Source organism: Pteropus alecto, unplaced genomic scaffold (genome assembly GCF_000325575.1).
Source record: "Pteropus alecto unplaced genomic scaffold, ASM32557v1 scaffold659, whole genome shotgun sequence".
Classification (NCBI taxonomy): Eukaryota; Metazoa; Chordata; class Mammalia; order Chiroptera; family Pteropodidae; genus Pteropus; species Pteropus alecto.
Window position 1 is genome coordinate 1,282,523 of NW_006442482.1, and position 12,162 is coordinate 1,294,684.

At 37.8% G+C, this 12,162-nt stretch overlaps 1 protein-coding gene across 2 annotated transcripts in view; it reads right to left on the minus strand.

Moving 5' to 3' along the window:
- Window positions 1–1,806: 1,806 nt before the first annotated feature.
- The window catches only part of PDK3 (pyruvate dehydrogenase kinase 3), a 62,488-nt gene continuing 52,132 nt past the window's right edge, over window positions 1,807–12,162 (minus strand). Inside the window, exons 8-12 of one of the 2 annotated variants that reach the window (XM_006920963.2) lie at window positions 11,272–11,373; window positions 10,741–10,851; window positions 7,803–7,916; window positions 6,386–6,517; window positions 1,807–2,497 (exon numbers count right to left, since the gene is read on the minus strand). In XM_006920963.2, the coding sequence (XP_006921025.1) occupies window positions 2,477–2,497; window positions 6,386–6,517; window positions 7,803–7,916; window positions 10,741–10,851; window positions 11,272–11,373 (480 nt within the window). In that variant the 3' untranslated portion in view covers window positions 1,807–2,476. Of the gene's footprint in view, window positions 2,498–6,377; window positions 6,518–7,802; window positions 7,917–10,740; window positions 10,852–11,271; window positions 11,374–12,162 lie in introns of both variants that reach the window. The other variant, XM_006920964.2, reaches the window with a different exon arrangement.

The following is a 12,162-nucleotide window of genomic DNA, read 5'->3' on the forward strand; positions in this document are numbered from 1 at the left end:
TTTTTAATCTGGAAGCAAAGATAATTTAAGAACTTAGAAAGATGTTGCCTACCACCCGAGGTAAATGTCTCTCAGTTTTCATTCCTTGATTCGACTGTTTACTAAGCACCTAGTATGTGCCAGGCACTGTTCCAAATAGTAGACATGGCCTCCAAATACTTAAAATAAAGTCAATGAAAGGCAAACACAGAGGAACTGAGAGAACTAAATGGATTTCACGGAAAAAGGATCAATGTCTATTTATACTCCAACCGATATGTAGAAATCTGATCATTTGCTTAGAGACAAACCCCACCAGCCAGCCAGAGAATCATGTTGAGCCGACAAAAAGGATAAATGAATACTTAGGGTCGCTGAACTGTGAGAATGCCAGGTGTTCCTGAACTCTTCTACGATTGCTTTGGCAGTTAAGTTAAATTCTTAATGCAGAAAACAAAGAAGAGGCAAGATTGTACTAGACTCAGATGAACAGGAGTGAACCAGAAAGCATATTAGCCAAGGACTACCAATTAAGTCACTAAACTACTGAAAAAACTCTTTTACTTTTGAAAAAGACCTGTGAAGGGAGGAAGGTGATAGGATTTCCCCACACCACATTTTCCATCTTCAATCTCTACATGGAGCTTGTCGTGAGGGCAGAACGATCGACGGGCATTACTCGACCACGCAGTGAAACATTGCCGGTCCGATGCGGGAGGGAACAGCTCCGGAATCTGTTGCCTTGTTCCCCTGACAGTGTAGCATACTTGAAAGTGTAAAGGAGAACGGTTGGAAATGGAGGCCTAGGAAGGTACTCGTATACTAACATTTATAAGGAAGCCAAGGTCTTTAAATGTAAAGGACCATTATTTTTACATTTTTTACACCACTAGAAAATAATCACATGGAACAGCCCTGTCCCCAACATCTTGTCAGATCCATCTTTGAAGTACATTGGCCTTTCTTTTACCTGACTGATTATCTGAGTTCTCTGATGAGATCCTTCTAAGGATGGAAGAGGTGAGATCTTTCTAAAGATGAAAGGAACTGCCGCATAACGAAGTGAAAGAAAATCAGATTCAGTGGAACTAAGAAGCTGCCACCAACCCACATGCAGCTGGTCAGAACACAAACTCCCCAGGGAAAATTTCCCACTGTGATAGCAGTGGGGACAACTGCACTGATACTGTCATATGACTTGGGGAGGAATAATACTTTACAAGTTACGACTTTTAAATCAGTGCCCTCGGTACCTAAAAATTAGATGGAAATGTTGCTACGGATGTTCAAAGAGGGCAGAAGTCGAAGTGGGTAACAGACACGAAAAATTACAGTGAAGAGAAACGCATCCTGTGGAGCCGTGTAAGTTGCAGGATGTGATCGGGACTCTCGGATAGCTGCTTGTTTCTAAGGGTAAACAGAATGGCTCCTGTTCCCTCGCCCCAAGTCCTCTGCTAGTTCCCACTTTCAAAATGCAAAATTCGAAAGAATGTGAAAATCAGATCGGCAATTCTAAAACTGGCTAAAATTCACGAAAATGAAAAGTTATGAAGATCTAGGGCATTTTCCAAAATAAACTAACTAGAAAGCAGTTTTCCCTTCTATAGTCTAATTTACAACTAGTGAAGAATATCACTCAAGGACCTCCAATTCCTTAGAAAACTACAAAGGAATAGAATATGACAAAGGTATAGTATCGGGCTAGTAAAATGTTTACGTAAGCATAAAAATTCCACTTCCAACTCTTTATAAACTTGATAGTGACCAGAAGGTAGTTTTTCACTTAAGATCTTTGAAACCAAGCAATTAAGTGAAAAATTCCAAGACGACTTTTGGAATGCTTTAATTGACAGAATGGAAGTACACAAACGAATTTTAAAATAAAACCAATGCATCAAAGAATAAGATCTAATGCGCAAGTACCCACACCTCACGCTGAGAATACAATCAGAAGAAAGAAGGCAAAAATCTCAATCAGAGTGAGGAGGGATGCATATGAAAGAGGAAAGGCCCTGGGACTGAATTATCAAGACACACTTGGCTGATGTCTCAACCTCCCCAGGCCTTAGTCGGTGGTTTGGGACAAACATGGTGTTTGGTCACAAAGTGCAACAGTAGAGATCTGCTGTATCTGCAATGAGTGGGAAGCTCAGAATCCCGGGGAGATGGTAGAACTCAACTCTATGATAATGACACAGGTACGAGGACACGAGAGCGCTAGCGAGGCTCTGTGCTCTCTTATGACGGGTGCCAACTGAATAACGGCAACATACTATGAAAAATTACTCATGTCACTACTTTAGTGGAAGATCTTAAGTAGCTACAGGAAGGTTTCTGTGGTAAAGGTCCAGCTGGTACAGAGAAAATACACATTCAAGCATTGGAATAACTATGATGCCACGCTCAGAGTTGGTAGAGGAAAGGAGCTCTCTCTGGTTGACTTGCAGATGATCTTTCTTCACAGACAGGACCAAAGCATTGAGTTCTCTAGAAAGTTCTATTGGTCTTCATCTTTTCTCTACAAAGAAAATGACAGGAATAGCCATACTGAGTTTATTAGTACAACCATCTCTATTTTAACTAAGATTTACCGAAAGCGTTTAGTTATAGTGATAATTCAAACACCCTTGCTTTATCTCTGAATTATTTTCTATGGTTACCACAGAAAAGGAATTACCATTTAATTACTTATATATACTTTAAAACAGTTCTTTACTCTCAGTTAAAAACCTGATTAGAAGGGAGGAGTGACTGCTAACGGGTACAGAGTTTCTTTCTGGGGTGATGAAAATGTCCTAAAATTAGATAGAGGTGAGGGTCACACAACTCTGTAAGTATACTAAGAACTACTGAATTGTATACTTTAAAAGGGTGAATTTTGTGGTATGTGAATTATATAACTTCTTAAAAGTCTGATTAAAGAATAAATTTTCTTAGAAATTCTCATTGAGCCAGTGGATTTACCATACTTACTAAACGCTTTGCCGAGATCACCCCCAATTATCCTATTTGTATAATTTGACAATTTTAATTGTTAGGCTAACCATTTTAGAATTTTAAAAGTTGCTTTCTGCTAAAATATGTTTAATAATATATTAGAAATTAAGACTCTTACTTACTTAGTATACAAGCTGCTAAACTATTTAAAGTTTTAAAATTGTCTTTAAAACAGTATTCACTTAAAGCTATCTTTTTACCATTCGAATGGACCTTACTATTTGTAAAAGGCTGCTTCTGTACTACCCAAATAACTTCCCTGTCAGAGCAATAGTTTGAATGAATTGGTAACATTGATGCCCAACATACTAATTGACTTACATACAGACTGAAGATGGAGTCAAGGAACACTGACCCAGGTGTCTCAAGGTGATTTAGCTTAATCTTGGCCAGAGATATGGTGTGCGTGTGTGTGTGTGTGTGTGTGTGTGTGCGCGCGCGCGCGTGCGCACACGCCCATGCACATGCATACCCGTGTGTACACGTACACTCATGTGCACAAACCAAACTCCCCTAAATTTCATCATCTCAAATGAGTGGCCGGCAATATTGCATAGAGGTTCATTAGAACACTTCCACAGAAAAAAATAATACATCAGTACAGATGCCCTTTATATCACTCATTGGAAAAGACCAATGCTACTACAATGGTAGAAAATTACAAAGCTATATAAACTATATTTGCAGATAAATACCTTCCTGTTGCATTATGTTAAGGTTCTCAGGGTAAGGAGAAATATATACAATTAACACATATTAGGGAGAAACACTGCAATGTTAAATTTGAAGCAAAAATATCGATATGAACTTATGATTTAAAATATATATATATATATATTTTTATAACTATATCCAGAAAAGGTATAATGTACACTCCCGACTTCCAGATTAGGGTTCCCAATACCCATTAAAAGCAAACAGGAATCCTTGAGGAAAATGGCTCATTCTAGGACTGGGGCAGGGAAGGTATAAGATGAGCCTAGGATACCACCTTGGGCCAGGAAACTTTCAAAGATGAATGGGGTTTTATCAATGGAACACAGAGGATCCTGCTCGAAATAGCTCCTGTTGCCTAAAATTATACCAATTTAAGCATCAAAAAGATGGTTGCTATGTGCAATAATGGATGAACATCACAGAAAGCCAGACACAAAAAGAATACACACTATATGTTTCCCTTTGTTTTAGGTTCAAGAAGTAATAAAGTCAGATATAGTGACAGGTGACAGAGTCATAATAATGCTTACACTGTGGGGATGGAGGAAGGAGAAGAGTTTAACTAGAAAGAGGCTTTTCCAGGTACTAGAAAATATATGTAAAAAGTTGTCAAGCCATAAACTTAAAATCTGTACACTTTAATATACAGATGTTAAGTACTGATTAAACATGTCCAAGCAATAAAAATCCATAATAACCATAACGATACTCAAAAAAGAGAAAGTCAGAAACTCATTATTTGTCACTATTTAAGATGGCTTCTAATTCAACTTCTTATCTCAAAAACTGGTAATTAAAGGGAAAAACTTAAATGTCTTTCTTGCCTTGCCAGGAGGAACTGTACTTCAAAAGGTGCCTAAATGGCCTTAGTTCATGAGGAAGAACTTTATAGAAGAATGTCAGTTAATAATTGTCAAAGGAATGATAATTTTAAAATTTATCTTCTTCTAAATGTTAATAAAATTATTGATTCAGGCCAAAATGATCAATCGGTGTAAAAACGATTAGCTGATGGTTACAGAGTACCAAATAACACTACACAACAGATTACTTTCTAGTTGAAGAGGGAAAAATAACTATCCCATGGAGGGAGCAGACAGCCATCATGAGGACTATGGTCCATCTCAACGTCACTAACGGTGGATCAACCAGACATCATGGGTCTCAGTGTAATATCCAATAGTGCTTATGAAGTATTCTAGCAAAAAAAATGCTCCATTGAGCCTTTACATGAACTTCCAGCTTATAGGAAATACAGAGAATGAGGGATAAGATACATGACATTTCAAAGAAGAAACCAAACAAATCAAGGTGGGATATTTTTGCAGGACAACTGGCATGGTCTCTCAACAAGAAAAAAATATTCTAGGTGAAAAATAACTTGAGGTCTACTGAGATATATCACATGGTCCTGGAATTTGCCCAGGTTTGGACAAATCAGGGAATTTTCAGGAGATGAAGATTTATTGACATGGAAAGGTGGAGATGATGGTTAAATGAAGCAAAACCAGGTCATAAAACGGTATGAATAGTGTGATCTCATTTGGGGGAAAAACACGTATGTATCGAAATAGCAAAATATCTGGAAGAACACACAAAGCTGTAACAGTGGTAATCTCAGGGTTGTGGAAATACAGTGGTTTCTCTTGTTTTCCTTATTTACATTTTCTAAAATTTTATAATCTTCTATTACTAAAAGCTTATTTTAAATTAAACAAAGAAACAGAACTTTTACTGTTGCTAGTTAGAGTTGGAGCTTAAGGGTCATCAGAAGAAAAAAACTGAAAACCAAAGATTGGATTATTTTCCTTATTATGGTAAAATAGTGAAACTCATTCTGTGATTGATAATTTTTCTCTTTTTCATTAAAAAAATTTTGTGGAAAACTATACATAAAATTTACCAATTTTACATATTTAGATGGTCAAAAATGGTTATTCTTAAGCATTCAATTCAGTAGTTTTAAATGTATTCACATTGTGCAACCGATTCCAGAACTTTCTCATCTTCCCCAAATGAAACTCTCTCCCCATTAAACGACAACTCCCCATTCCCCCAGCCCCTGGCAACCACCATTCTGCTTCCCATCTCTATGAACCTGACTACTCTAGGTACCTCATATAAATGGAATCATACATTATTTGTCCTTTTGGGCCTGGCTTATCACACTTAGCATAATAACTTCAGATTCATCCATGCTGTAGCCTATGACAGAACGTCGTTCCTTTTAAAGAGTGAATAATATTCCACTGTGTGGCTATACCACATTTTTTTTACCCTGACTGATAATTTTAAGTCATTTATTTTTTTCAGTTTGAACTCACAGAACTTCTCTAAATTTTTTTTCTGTCGATCTCTACAGATGACGACAAATTGCCAACTTAATTACTTTTAAAATATAATTCATGGCAAGATAAACTCTGCTTACTGCTGTTAATATCCTCAAACTGCGAGGACCCCCAGAGCAGTGGGGCCTCTATCTGAATGGCTACTCTGCCTACCCAGTTCCTTCTCTTCTTCCTGTCTGGGGTGAGAAAGCTGCTCTAATATTTCTTTAGGGATCACTTTGCCTTTCCAGTGATAAAATCATAAAGAAGATTTGGCTGAAAGTTATCAATTCTCTGATAGGTCTATTATGAGAAAATATCAGAGACTTCAGAAAGGAAAGCGAAGTAATATATTACTGTTTTGCCTTGTATTTTGAAGCATCTCTGGGCTCGCTGCTAGGATTGCTCCAATCATCGGCTTCAGGTGTGGTCTTATAATGGCGCCAAGCTGACTTATTGAAAACTGGAAGTCTCTCGAATGACTCACTTGAGAGTGCCTAATGGAAAAATATAAACAAAAGGTCACAGTGCCATTTGTCTCACATGAAATACTAAACCAAATTTTACAATTTAAAATGTTAGAAACCCTAATATATTTGGAATTATATTAAAATTACATTTTAGTAGCTTACTTAGACTGGCCAGGATAAAAGGAAAGCTCTTTTAAAAGAAATAAAAATATTCACTCATTCAAAACCAGTACTGATGTACACGTGATCAGAACAAAAAGTATTTTAATTCAGTTAACACTGCTTTGAGATACTTTTGACTATATGGCCTTAGACCAAGCACTACTGTTCACTGGGCAAATTGCTCTCCTAAAGGACCCAGACAGAAATAGTTTCCTACATACTAGATTTATAAACATAAGCCCATAAAGTGATATTAAATGTCACATCATTTAGATGTATTGGCATCTGAGATAAACACTGCAACTAACTGGTTATGGTGTAACATGTTACATGTATGTTAACATATAACACCCTATGCAGCTGTTAAAAAGAATAAGCCAGTTCTACGTGAACTGATATGGAAAGATCTCCAAGACATATCAGAAATTTTTAAAAAGCAAAGTGCTGCAATAATCATTTGTGTGAAAAAAAAAATTAAAGTTTCCTCATATGTTTATCAATACAGAATCAACCGTAGGAGGATCCATAAAATAGTGGGGCCTGTGGTAACCTCTGGGGAAGAGAACGGGGTGGCTGGTGGCTCAGGACCAGTGGTGGAAGAGACTTCGTTTTCCCTTTTGCAGCTTTAAAATTATGTACTCTGTGCCTACATTGCCTATTTAAAAAATACTCCAAGTATTCTCGAATTCAGAAATAAAGTCTAACGCCACCAATGAATGAGAAAACCTGTGTTACAGAGAACTTTGCCATTGGATGAACCTTTCGTATAACCGCATTATGATTACTGACTTCTTCTAACTTTGAGAAAGCCAGCAAGTTTTTATAGCAAAAGACTAAAAGACCTCAGTTTATGATAATGTCTCCTTTTAGATTAGCCCTTTCCATGGATATGCAATTTTTTAAAAGATCACAATTCAGAATTATGGTTTTAAAAATCAATTTTACTTTTTATATCTCCATATTTCATATTTTGCTATATCTGAGCATAAAATGAAGAGTAGGACATAATATGCTTTTCCCATAAAACTGAAGTAAATCTGAGCTGAATATAAGAGATGATAGAAGATACGGTGCTAGTATCTATTAGTTATTAGAACTTATAGTTTTAAAGAGTAGATGCCTTCATATTAATAGAAATAAAATGCAGTACCTTCAAATAAATGACAGCATCTGTACCCACTCCTTCCATAGAATAAAGTTTTAGATCTCCTTGAAAATACCTGGCATACAGACGCGAAATTGGCAAGCCATAACCAAATCCAGCCTATGGAGAAAATATAATGAATACAGTGAGACAGGCACAAATGATAACACATTTGTTAGGACGATCATTCAGAAGATTAAAATACATTTTTGGTTGAGATTTAAAGCAAATAAATTATTGATTCAACCTTTACAATGATGTACATGCTCATCTATGGCAAACAATCTATTTTCACTCTACAAAAACACTTCTCATAGGTTTGGAGAATAATAGAAATACTTCAATTTTTGACTAATGCTTTCTTAGCACTTTAAAGCACATTTTTAGCATTTTAAAAGCAAATCCCCAAATTAAGTGGAATTTGAACTGGCAACAAAACTAAACCACATCATTCCAAAGTTCCATTATCAGATCCCCACGCTCTTTGAAGTGAAAATTAAATTGAATAGCACAGGAGTGCAAATCTACCAGGACCAAGGCTAATGCATTGAAAAGAAAATTTCCTGAGAGGCTACTTTCTAAGGTTCTGGGAATCTACAAGATTTGAATATATGGTAGTCCATATATTTTTAGAGACAAGAAAACAATTCTAGTACTTCCCTATAACTCTATGTTACAGAGCCCTGACTGTAACAGGTTGTTTAAAAAAAAAAAAAGTCTCTGGTATTGACAAGAACAATACAAATAACTGAGACTAATTTCAGTAACGCTGGGGAGGACGGGGAGATGCTACCCTGCAAGCTTCGGCCCCTCTGATTAAATCCACGGCCAAGGTTAACAAACGAGGCAGTGGGTAGAGAACTGCGCCACAGAGTGCGGGTTGCCTGGGCTTTAGGCTCAGAGAGACCTAAGTTGAAATCCACTTTTTGTGCAAGTCCGAGCGATTTCCTCAACCTCTTTGAGACAGTTTTCTCATCAGAGCTGCTGTAGGATTAAATATATAAGTGTAAAGTCTTAGAGCAGTGTTTAAGACATAGTAAAACTCAATAAATGAAAACTGTCGTTACGGCTACTACAGAACAGCCATTCTACCAAGTTATGTGACTTTTTACCATTTTCTACCATCTTTCTTCGATTCCCTCCTCAAGGTAGGGCCTAGCTCTAAGGGCTGGGTGTGACAGAGCATAACCAGTCATTTAAGGGTGTTAAGATTGGCAGAATATGGCCAGTAGTGAAGACGAGACATCCATAATGGTGATTGAGATCACCACAGAAAAGAAGCCAGCATGTTCCAGGAAGAGGCCAAGAAAATCAAGGCCCAGAGCCTGCTCTCGGGTCTATCAGGGAACAGCTGAGAACGCCTGAGCCCAGTGCAGTCCTGAGTGAGAAGAGACAGGTAACCCCGGAGCCCTGTAAAACGCAGGGCAGAGGCCACTAACTCGGATTTGGTCAGGTTCAGGTAACTTTTCCCAGGGTTTCAAAGGATCGATAGGAGCTGGCTAGGAGGACGTTTCTGAAAAAGAAATCCATGTGTCAAGGCATGAGGCTGTATAACACAATAGAGTGTTTGGTGAGGAAATTATGTTCTCTAGTAGTACACCTCCGCATGCCCACCTGAAGGCTGAGGACAGTTTATTAACTGGGAGAGATACTACTGGAAGCATTTCTTCAAAAGGAGAAGCCATGTGGTGCACTGGAAAGAATGTGGACATGGCCAGTGTTCGCTGTGCCGTAAGGAGCTCGATGGCCTTGGGCACGGTCCTAAGCTTATTTTCTCATCTACAAAATGGCAGCAGGTCAGACATAGAATTTTTCAACGTCTCTTACTTCAATTGCTCATTAACAAATTACATTTCGTTAACAAATTATGACATAACAGTTATCCCCAAATGCTATTTTGAGACCTGGAATACATGATCTATCTTCCTTTTAAACAACTGGAGAAGGCTCTAGATTTGCTTGTATGGTTTTTTTTTTTTTCCTTTTGACATTTATTTAAGTAGGTACCAGAACCAGGTCGAGGCGATGCCTTTCAAAACTGCTGTTTAATGAATTTTCTTAAATGTGATATGTGACTTCCTCTTTATTTTCAACATGCTGAGTTAACAAACTCTGTCTCAAATAAATGATGCAAAGTGTTGGATTTTATTCACACAAATAAAATATAATCTTATGTGCTTTTCAGTCAGGTAGAACTTGGAAATGAAAATTAATTTATATCCTGCACCACTCTGCAGACTGATAGATTTATTGCTGTGTTTAATGACCAAGGGTTCACCTGTTGTTTGTCAATTAGAAACACTCAGCAGGGGAAGAAAGTATGGCCCTACCGGGAATCTAAATGCTGCCATGGCAACCAGAAACTTTTCTCACTGCCTTAATAGGGCTGAAAGTTATTTCCAGAGTGAGAAAGAAAAGGCTCTGAAAGTGCATATGCCACCTATATGTTTCCTGCTTATGTTTTTAAATATAAAACTGTAATGTGTTCATAATTTAACATTTTAATTATATAAACGAATTTGGCAGGGAAGTTCAAAGGCCTCAGGTGATTTGGTCCTCTATGGCATGCAGTGCCAAAGCGCCCAGGACCACGCAGCAGCCATACCCGCTGTGTCGTTCCCTTGCTCACCCGCTGTCAAACTTCAACTACCTCTAAAGGAAGCGCCAGGCGGACAATGCTGCTCCGGCAGCAGCCGTAACCACAGGGAAATGCTTTTTCTCTATATTTGAGAGTGAGGCGCTGAGCTCTGAGTGTTTATTAGACACAAATTAGGGAAGAAGTCTAAGTCCAGAGGATTCACAAAGAAAGCAGCAGTGGCATAAAATTCTCCCTCCTCCAAACCACACAGGAAACATTCCAGTTCAAAGAGGCTGCTGCCCCGCTCTGTGGGAATCCTTGCTCCTGTTACTGGTCTTCCCTTAAGCAGCAGTTTAAGATGCTCACCAGAGGGGCGGCTCTTGAAGGCTCCAGGCTCGGTTTAGGAGCAGTTGAATACATGTAGTTAAAAAGACGGTCTATTTTTCGAAGGGGGACGCCACCACCTAGGTCAGTGATCTGTAATGTACAAAAGGAGGAGGAAGGCGGGTAGTGGATGGGGGAAGAGACAGAAGTCATCACTCCACACTTCGCAGGAAGCAGCAAGTTCATTAACTGAAGTCCATACCTGATTACTTTAAAATGTACAAGGGCTTTGAATCCCAAAGAAATATGGTTCCTTTGTGAACAATGTAAAGCAAAGGGGGGAGGGAAGTGTGGTGGGATCCCACAGGCTTGGGTTTGAGATCTTGTTTAGCTTCCTGAAAAATGGTACTGATGAAGCTTAAATAAGGCAACTTAAGCCAAGGATCTAATACAGTACTCACGAACATGACACTGCATAAATGTCAGTTTCTGTCCCTTCCCTCTGATTCCTCAATGTCTAGATACCATTAAACTAACCGATAATTAAAGTACATGTACAAATAAAGCAGTTACCTTAATGGACAAATCTTCTTTACCCAAAGTAACAAGAGTTTTAACGGATGGATAGCTTTCTTTTCTATCTTCATAGAGTTCAACTGTAGCTCTCATTGAGTTCTGAAATAATAAGACCTTTTTTTCTAGCATACCGCTCACTCGCAAACCACAATTAAAAAAAAAAACTAGCACAACATTACTTATACACAATTCTCTTTCTTGCAGGGCAAATATTAGTTGTATTTATATGGCCTTTTTTCCCTCTAATGAGGTTAGCTAAATCTGTGTTCTGATCAAGAAAAAAACTTCCTGTTGCTTTGTTTTTCAACTAGTTTTAGTCCCATCTACCATACTAAACATCTATTTTTCTTTCCTTCCTTTTATTTCTTTTTATTTTGCTTTAGGGTATTCAGATTATTCAACTTTTAACCAAGAGGAATGTTTTTATCACATGTAATGAGGCTGAGAGCCTCAGTGATTCGTATTAAACCCTATTTATCAGTCTGCATATACAGAGCACCTTTCCTCTAAAGAAGATGGAAAATCTGAGAAGATTCATGCTTCCCACAAAAATTAACCATTTGGCTGAAGAAAAAAAAAAAGTAGAAGAAATGTCAGTTAAAAAGAAATTCTGAAAAAGCCACAGCTGTTGAAGAGAAAGTTCACAACTGAATGCCCATTTCAACCTTCAAGTGTTACATCAATAACAGTATAATCTGGGGAAACAAATGAGCATAATTGATTTTCAGGTGTTCAATTTAGGGCTTCAAACAGTGGAAGAAATAAAATTTTAGCTCAAACGCCTAGTGCCTGTTGTATTGCTACCTGTAAATGTCATTAGCTACTGGTTAACAAAAGCAACAGCTTAAGCTGTAGAGATTCTAAAGACACTTTTTTTTTTTTGCCCGG